The sequence below is a fragment of the Lepidochelys olivacea genome, assembly GCF_965140295.1.
Source record: "Lepidochelys olivacea isolate rLepOli2 genome assembly, chromosome: 19".
Classification (NCBI taxonomy): domain Eukaryota; kingdom Metazoa; phylum Chordata; order Testudines; family Cheloniidae; genus Lepidochelys; species Lepidochelys olivacea.
Window position 1 is genome coordinate 12,909,509 of NC_140429.1, and position 8,996 is coordinate 12,918,504.

At 47.0% G+C, this 8,996-nt stretch overlaps 1 protein-coding gene across 2 annotated transcripts in view; it reads right to left on the minus strand.

Annotated features, from left to right (window-relative positions):
• MECR (mitochondrial trans-2-enoyl-CoA reductase) overlaps window positions 1-6,312 on the minus strand; it is a 32,754-nt gene extending 26,442 nt beyond the window's left edge. For both annotated transcript variants that reach the window (XM_084652388.1, XM_084652387.1), the window contains exon 1: window positions 6,106-6,312. In XM_084652388.1, the coding sequence (XP_084508514.1) occupies window positions 6,106-6,269 (164 nt within the window). In that variant the 5' untranslated portion in view covers window positions 6,270-6,312. The remainder of the gene's footprint in view (window positions 1-6,105) is intronic.
• Window positions 6,313-8,996: the final 2,684 nt, after the last annotated feature.

Below are 8,996 nucleotides of genomic sequence, written 5' to 3' on the forward strand. Positions count from 1 at the left end.
TTGATGTTTATTGGGGTGAACTTCCAGCAAGCATGATTCCAGTTTCCTTCCTTAGTGTCCCCCTTCCCAGCTCTGACACCACAGAGCCTTACCTGTGTCCCTGTTCCCATTCCCCCCCTTAGCAAAACATATTTCCAATTTCCCCACCCCCATTCCCTGTTCCCATTTCCCCCCCGTCTTTAATTCCTGATTGACTGCAGACTATATAGTAAAACTTGAGTTCTGCTTAGCTATACTTTAACCAATCATTTTCCTGAAATTTAACTAACCAATCCTAACATATTGTAACATGATTATTTAACCAATTATATCATAGAATCATAGAATATCAGGGTTGGAAGGGACCTCAGGAGGTCATCTAGTCCAACCCCCTGCTCAAAGCAGGACCAATCCCCAATTTTTGCCCCAGTTCCCTAAATGGCCCCCTCAAGGATTGAACTCACAACCCTGGGTTTAGCAGGCCAATGCTCAAACCACTGAGCTATCCCTCCCCGCAAGAGAGAGACAGAGTGATCATCCTGTCCCACCACCTTAATTAGTTTACATCCAGCAAAATTAATTATACAGCAGACAGAAACAATCACAGAACCAGACAGAGATTATACTGGCAAACAATAGGGAAATGGAGACTACAATGATAGAACAACACAGAAATGAGGATTTCACATCCCAGCTATTGATAAGTGGGTTCTTGCCAGACAGGATGCTATCAAACTAAGTTTCCTTTTACATCTTCTAGGCACTTCCCTTTCTCTGGAGGCGATGGGTATTATCAGGACAGGATTGTATTCCTAACAGCCCAATAGCACCTTACTTCAATGTGACTAGTTTGGAATGCGAGGATGTGACTACTAAACTGGGAGGAGTGGTAGATACGCTGGAGGGCAGCGATAGGATACAGAGGGACCTAGACAAATTGGAGGATTGGGCCAAAAGAAATCTGATGAGGTTCAATAAGGATAAGTGCAAGGTCCTGCACTTAGGACGGAAGAACCCAATGCACAGCTACAGACTAGGGACCGAATGGTTAGGCAGCAGTTCTGCGGAAAAGGACCTAGGGGTGATAGTGGACGAGAAGCTGGATATGAGTCAGCAGTGTGCCCTTGTTGCCAAGAAGGCCAATGGCATTTTGGGATGTATAAGTAGGGCCATAGTGAGCAGATCGAGGGACGTGATCATCCCCCTCTATTCGACATTGGTGAGGCCTCATCTGGAGTACTGTGTCCAGTTTTAGGCCCCACACTACAAGAAGGATGTGGATAAATTGGAGAGAGTCCAGCGAAGGGCAACAAAAATGATTAGGGGTCTGGAACACATGACTTATGAGGAGAGGCTGAGGGAACTGGGATTGTTTAGTCTGCGGAAGAGAAGAATGAGGGGGGATTTGATAGCTGCTTTCAACTACCTGAGAGGTAGTTCCAGAGAGGATGGTTCTAGACTATTCTCAGTGGTGGAAGAGGACAGGACAAGGAGTAATGGTCTCAAGTTGCAGTGGGGGAGGTTTAGGTTGGATATTAGGAAAAACTTTTTCACTTGGAGGGTGGTGAAACACTGGAATGCATTGCCTAGGGGGGTGGTGGAATCTCCTTCCTTAGAAGTTTTTAAGGTCAGGCTTGACAACGCCCTGGCTGGGATGATTTAATGGGGGATGGGTCCTGCTTTTGAGCAGGGGGTTGGACTAGATGACCTCCTGAGGTCCCTTCCAACCCTGATATTCTATGATTCTATGACCGTTCGCTTCCCAGCTTATGGCTGCCTCTGCTGCTTAGCCTAAGCACAGGGCCGCAGACGGTCACAGTAAGAGAAGGCCCTTACGCTGGCAGACAGTGATTTTTGGTTCTTTCTTTCTTTTATACCTCTATAACTAGCTAAGTGATAAGAATACACCTAAATTAGAGTAGAGGCCTTTACAGGCAGGCCTGAATATCTATATCCTAACACTCCACCCCTTTTTTTTTCTTTTGGGCTCCTCCTGCCCAGGTATCCCTGGAAAAGCACAGGACATATGGCGACACTTTTCCGGATAGGACCAAGCACCAAGGTGGAAGGTGTCGATATTCCATTTGTCCCACTGCCCCTTGTGTAGTATAGTGCCCTGCACCTTCTCTCGTACAGGCATACCACACCTATTCCAATTAGTGTTCCAGACTTCCCATTACAGTGGGCCTGAGAAGGTTGGGTCCAGGTTGTCTAGTACACTGCAGGGTGGGGAGGGCTTACTACATTACTTATAAAAAGAAAAGGGGTACTTGTGGCACCTTAAAGACTAACAAATTTATTTGAGCATAAGCTTTCGTGAGCTACAGCTCACTTCATCGAATGCATACCAATGAAGTGAGCTGTAGCTCACGAAAGCTTATGCTCAAATAAACTTGTTAGTCTCTAAGGTGCCACAAGTACTCTTTTTCTTTTTGCGAATACAGACTAACACAGCTGCTACTCTGAAACCTACATTACTTATAGGTTATCTCCATATGCAACGTAACACAAATACAGTTAGCAATACAAAATCCACAGCAACACCGAGTCCTGACCACTGCAGTAAGGTCCAACATCTGAGCCACCACCAAAACACTGCCTCTTCTCCTTCGACAGGGTCAAGATCTTGTGCGTCCAGTTGCTGGCAGTTGCAACAAGCCGCCCCTTTGCGTGTTTTTGTGTGCTTTTATCCATATCATTGAATATCCATTGAATGTTCACAGAGAAATGAGATATTGTTCAAACCAGCATAACCACTTGGTATGGAATCAGGCAGTATGGCCTGGTTTGATTATTCACAGCAATAAGATTCACAGATCCATTTGTGCACCAAAGTCCAGATAGCAGTGTGTAGATGGGTGTAGTTTGGTTATGGGCTGGTGTAAATTGTGCCCCCAGTAATATGTACATTCCCAGCAAAACAGCTTATACACAATACACCCAATTGTCCACCCCTTGCATAGGCCATTGATCCTGCTCCTCCATAGTCATAGGAGAGGGGCGCATCCAAACATCTTGTCATGTTTAAAGTGTTCAACATTCCCCTTTCAACAAAAAGAATATAAAACGTTTTAAGGAAGCCTATTAAAATCTTGATGCTCAAGAGCCTAATTCCAACATTTAAAGCCTCAGTAGGGTTAAAAAGTATAAGCCTGGTCTACACTACACTACAAAGTTTTGACAGCAAAGGTATGTCAGCTAGGAATGCGGAAAGAAAAGATCCTCTCTACCCCCAAACCAACAAAGTGATACTGGCAAAAGCCCTAGTGTACATACAATTATCCTAGCAAAGGAGCCCTTTTGCCGTCATAGCTTATGTTGTTTGCAGAGGTGATTTAACTATGCTGGCAAGAGAACTCCTTGAGTCAGCGTAAGCTGCATCTCTATTAGCGGGCGTTGCCAGCATAGCTACGCCAGCCAAAGCATTTGTAGAGTAGACAAGCCCTTACATCAACTGCGCCCCTGCATTCATTCCATGTGTTCACAGCATCAGTCATTTTGGAGGTGGGGGATGATGTCCAAGCACCTTCTCCCTTCTCCTTTTCCATTGCTGTTGGGAGTTTGGGACCTTCAACAGAGGCTACTGGAGAGGACATTGCTGGGAACCAGGGGGCAGTGTGTGGGGTGGGGGAGAGTCATAAAGATTAGATAAAAACCTTGAAAAGATATGTTTTTTAAACTGCTTCCCTCTCCCATTTGAAGTGGAGACAGGACCACTCATTAAGATGTATGTGTCAGCCAAAAACTGAATCAAACATGCATACCATCCACCGTGATAGATTGAGTCGTATGTTCACATTAGGTGAGAAGGAGCAGTAAGATTAAAATACAGGATATAACTGCTCTCTACTGGATGGAATATGTTGGACCTGCTTCAGGGTCTCAGTTCCCCCCACTGGCTATTGGCACCATTCATTGGCTAACTTGTCCATCTGTAATCATATGACAACTGGTTTGTATGTGTACAGCCATGGACTGTTATGAAGTACAACTGGGACACAGAGTCTGCGCTCTCTTTCACTTGGGCAAGTGCTCAGTTTGTGGACTGGAGATAATACATAGCTAGACGTAGTAATGCTGATTCCTTCGCACTCCCCACATTTTGAATTCCCCACAGAAATATAGAGAAAAAACAAAGTCGTAATTTAAAAAGCTGTACAGTTGCCAGTATGCACATGCTGTTCAAAATCACCAATAATAAAATCAAACTAAAACCAGCACAAATACCAACATCTTCAAATGGAGTTATAACTCTTGCTAGAGACCAAAATATTACATTAAAAAGTGGTGCCAAGTATCAGAGGGGTAGCCATGTTGGTCTGTATCCACAAAAACAATAAGGAGTCCAGTGGCACCCTAAAGACTAACAGATTTATTTGGGCATAAGCTTTCGTGGGTAAAAAGCCCCACTTCTTCAGATCAGATTTATTTGGGCATAAGCTTTCGGGGGTAAAATGCCCCACTTCTTCAGATCCATCTGAAGAAGTGGGACTTTTACCCACGAAAGCTTATGCCCAAATAAATCTGTTAGTCTTTAAGGTGCCACGGGACTCCTTGTTGTTTTTATTAAAAAGTGGGACTCTCAGAGGGCGGAATAAACTCCCACTGAAAATCAATTATATGATTTGGCAGTTGGCTTATACTACAAGTACGTTTTTAGTTTATATTTCCAGCTGACTCAGTAATATATTACTAGCCTCACTCAGCTAAAGATATGACAAGAATTAATACCCAATCCATAACTTCAGCTACACATCATCCAACTCCACCAAATGCTTAACTGTGGGAAATAAGGATTCCCCAGCCAAGTGTGAAAGGTCTAGGAGTTTTTAAAATGAATCAGATGAGCCACCAGTGCCTTGTGAGACTTACACAAATATTGACAATGCAATGATTGTGTCTCTAAAAAAGTGTCACCCTGTTTTGCAATCACCCTGAAAAAATTACATCCGCCTAAAAACGTTGCATTAACACACACCACCTAAAATCATGGCAATGGAAAGCAAGTAAAGATTTCTCTCTTTTTTTCTCCAATTTGTTTACTTCAGGCATTTGGCAGCACTTTGTGTATGGTCTGTTTCATTCGTATAGCCCAGTGATTTTTAACTGTGTTCTGCAGACCCCTGGGAGTCCACACACTATGTCTAAAGAAAAGGAGGACTTGTGGCACCTTAGAGATTAACCAATTTATTTGAGCATAAGCTTTCGTGAGCTACAGCTCACTTCATCGGATGCATACTGTGGAAAGTGTAGAAGATCTTTTTATACACACAAAGCATGAAAAAATACCTCCCCCACCCCACTCTCCTGCTGGTAATAGCTTATCTAAAGTGATCACTCTCCTTACAACGTGTATGATAATCAAGTTGGGCCATTTCCAGCACAAATCCAGGTTTTCTCTCCCCCACAATACACAGTGTAAGGAGAGTGGTCACTTTAGATAAGCTATTACCAGCAGGAGAGTGGGTTTGTGTGTGGGGGGGGGGGGGTGAAGAAAACCTGGATTTGTGCTGGAAATGGCCCAACTTGATTATCATACACATTGTAAGGAGAGTGGTCACTTTAGATAAGCTATTACCCCCCCCACACACACACACTCTACAGGGGAAACACAGGAGACCAGCCCATATGGCCAAACCAGCCGTTCTGCTAAATATCCCCCCAGCCCAGGATCTCCCTCTACCCACCCGCCTGCCTCCCCACACACCTCCTCCAGCCCTGTTCTACCCCTGCCCCCCAGCCTGGGACTCCCCCTACCTGCCCCCCAACTACCTCCTCCAGCCCTGCCCCCCAGCCTGAGAGTCCCCCTACCTGCCCCCCAACTACCTCCTCCAGCCCTGCCCCCCAGCCTGAGAGTCCCCCTACCTGCCCCCCAACTACCTCCTCCAGCCCTGCCCCCCAACTACCTCCTCCAGCCCTGCCCCCCAGCCTGAGAGTCCCCCTCTACACCTGCCCCCCTGCACATCTCCTCCGACCCTGCTATACCCCTGCCCCCCAGCATAGGACCCCCCCCAACCGCCCCCCACCTCCAGACCCGCCCCCAGCCCAGGATCCCTCTCCGCTCCCTGCCCGCCCGCCTCCCTCCAGCCCTGCCCAGGAGCCCCCAGCCCCGCGAGCCCCCCTTACTGTAGAACCCGAGCCGGCTCCCCGTGCTGCGCATAGACCAGCGCCTGGGAGCGGGCCCGGGCCGGGGCCGGGGCCGCCGCCGCCACAGCTGCCCGGGGCCGCAGGAAGGTGCCCAGGAGGGGCCGGGCCCCGCGGACCAACCCCAGCCCCTCCGCCAGCCGCATCCTGCAGCCGGTGCGACGCCCGCGCTGCCAGGCGGCCACTGCAATGCGCGTCACTGCGGGGAGCCCCGCCCACTGCCCGGGAGGCCCCGCCCACTGCCCGGGAGGCCCCGCCCCTCACTCCAGCTAGCCCCGCCCCCTGCCCGGGAGACCCCCCCGCCCCGCCCCGCCCCTCACTCCAGCTAGCCCCGCCCCCTGCCTGGGAGACCCCGCCCCTTCCCCCTCGCCTAGGTTAGCCCACCCCATTGAAAGTCACTGCGTGATTCGGATCTTGATGCTGCCAGGGCCCCCTCCCTTCTCAAGGGGACCTGAAATGGGGCCTTCCCCCCAACCCTGCTGAGGGGGGATGTTGCCTCTAGGGTGCCGGGCCCAGGCTGGGAATTGTGGGGCACCTAAGGGTGTGGATGGGCAGAAAGCAGAGATTCCCTGGGGCTAAAACCTAAGAGAGCGGCCCCCAACCCCACTGGGGTGCAAGGCTGTGCCCTCCCAGGCACTGTAAGTTAAGCACACACTGTTTGGTGCAAAAAATCTCTGAGCCTGCCTGACAGCTCCACCGTAAGCTCCCGAAATGGGATTGCTCTGGGCTGCTTTCCTGGTTTTTCTCCCCTGTAGGAAAAGCCTGTAGGAACTGAAATGCTGTACTGCACCATCATCCCCTGTTCCTGCTTTCCTGGGAGGGGATCATTGCTGCAGTTACCTACTATTGAGTGTAGTGCTGGCAATTGCATGTGGCACGGCCAGTATTACCAACCCCAAATGTTCAAAAATGAGGAGTCCGGACCTAAAGAAAAAATCATTATTTTAAAATAAATAAATACTGGGTTCTCTTTACTGGCCCTTCTGGTTTTTCAGCCTTTTGGGAGATTGTCATGCAATAACATGATTCCAGCAGCCGGGGCTGTAAGAAATACATTAAAATCATGGGACTGTTTACATTAAGAATATTTGCAAAGGTTTTGCTACACCACTGGAAATTCCCCTTCTCCTCCACAATATAAATATGCTGAACTCCTGCAATTTACTTTGGTAAATTACCTTGCCACATCAGCATAAACTCCACTAATTCAAATTATCTAGTTACATTGGCATAGCTATGCTAGTGCAAATTTCCTAGCGTAGACAGGTCTGCAGTTTCCTTGATTTCAGGGGGATACCTCATGATGCTAAGCACTAGTAAGTTTTGGTGGGATTGGGTTCTGAAGAGTTACTTTATGGCCTCAGTTTTGCACATGCTGACCACTCACAGGTCCCACTAAAGTCAGTGGAAGTTGTTTGTGTTCAGCACTTTTGAAATCAGGCCAATCCTGCCATCCTCATTCATGCACATTAGTTGAAATCAATGGGAGTTTTGCCTGAGCGAGGACTGCAGGATTAGCCTTGGATTGGCAGTGCAGATGAGCTATTGTTGCTGTTGGAATCTTTAATTGATTAATTTCCTGGCTTATTTAATAAATGAAACATCAATGCACTTCTTTGCATTAATATAAGTACATCAACACAAGCCATTTTCATGTTCCTAAATCTATTTCATGTAGCAGCAAAACTTTCCTAGGGCCAGATCCTGAGAGGCAATGAGCATCAATAACTTCCAGAGCTGAGGGTGCTCAGTACCGCACTGAATTTGGCTCTTAACAAGGAAAAACTAGGTTTGCTGCTAACAAGTGTGGCTTGTATGTAGGAAATGCTGCATACAAATGTTAATCAGATGCTTATTTAAAACAATAGATGCTTGACACAAGTGCAATAAAAAGTGCTAATAGTAATTTAATTCAGTGTTTTACATAATTCTCTTCAGGGAAAGTTCTCATTTATTCTTTATAATTAAAAGCAATTATATAGGAGGAAAAAAACCAAAACAAACCAAACCAAAACAAAACAAAACAACCCACAGGGACACTAGAATGTCTTATTTACAGATCAGCTTGTCACAACAGAACAAATAGCATTTTTAAAAATAATGTCTTATTTCATGTATAGATTTGGCTTCCAGACTAAACTGTAGAAACAAGTCAATAAATCATCAGCCTTCTCCCTCCTCCTTCTCTCAGATCAGGCTGCAAGTAAATGAGGCAAACTGCAGGCAAAATAATTTGGTGTAGACTGTAAGACCTGGGGAGCTCAGCAGGGAATACAAGGTGACCACTTTTGCTGTTGCAGCACCTCTGGGACAGTGTAAACATTTCCTGCCTGGCAGAACACTGGAGAGGAAATGAAAAAGGAGCTGAAGAAATGAAGGAGGATTTCTTGGCACTATCCAATTAAAAAATGAAAAAGCCAGGAAAGATCTGAAACTTGGCTGGGCTGGAGCATGGCTGCTCCGGTCTTTGAAGAGGTATGATCCCTGGGTTAAACATTGGCTGGGAAGGTAGCAGATCAATTACCTCGACAAGCCAAGTCTCCCAATGGTCAATTTCCCTTTGAGACTTTTCTGATTGCTCTCAATTCTGTTCCTCCAAGCTCTGGGTTTTCAGGCAACAATGTCAGCTCATTTGTACCAGCCAGCAACCTCCTTATGTCCTTTCCAAGGCCAAATGCTTTCTTGGCTTTGTTCCTCTTCCCAGTTGTCCCCCGCACACTTCCCCTGAAAACAGGACCCCGCCCCCGCATCTTGTTACCCCTTAGTCCTGGTCTGTTTCTGTGCATCCAACAACATCCTTGCTTAATGCTTTGAATTCAGAGCCCACCTTCTAGAGACTCCAGTGTGTAGTTGCTATTTGCCTGTTATTCATT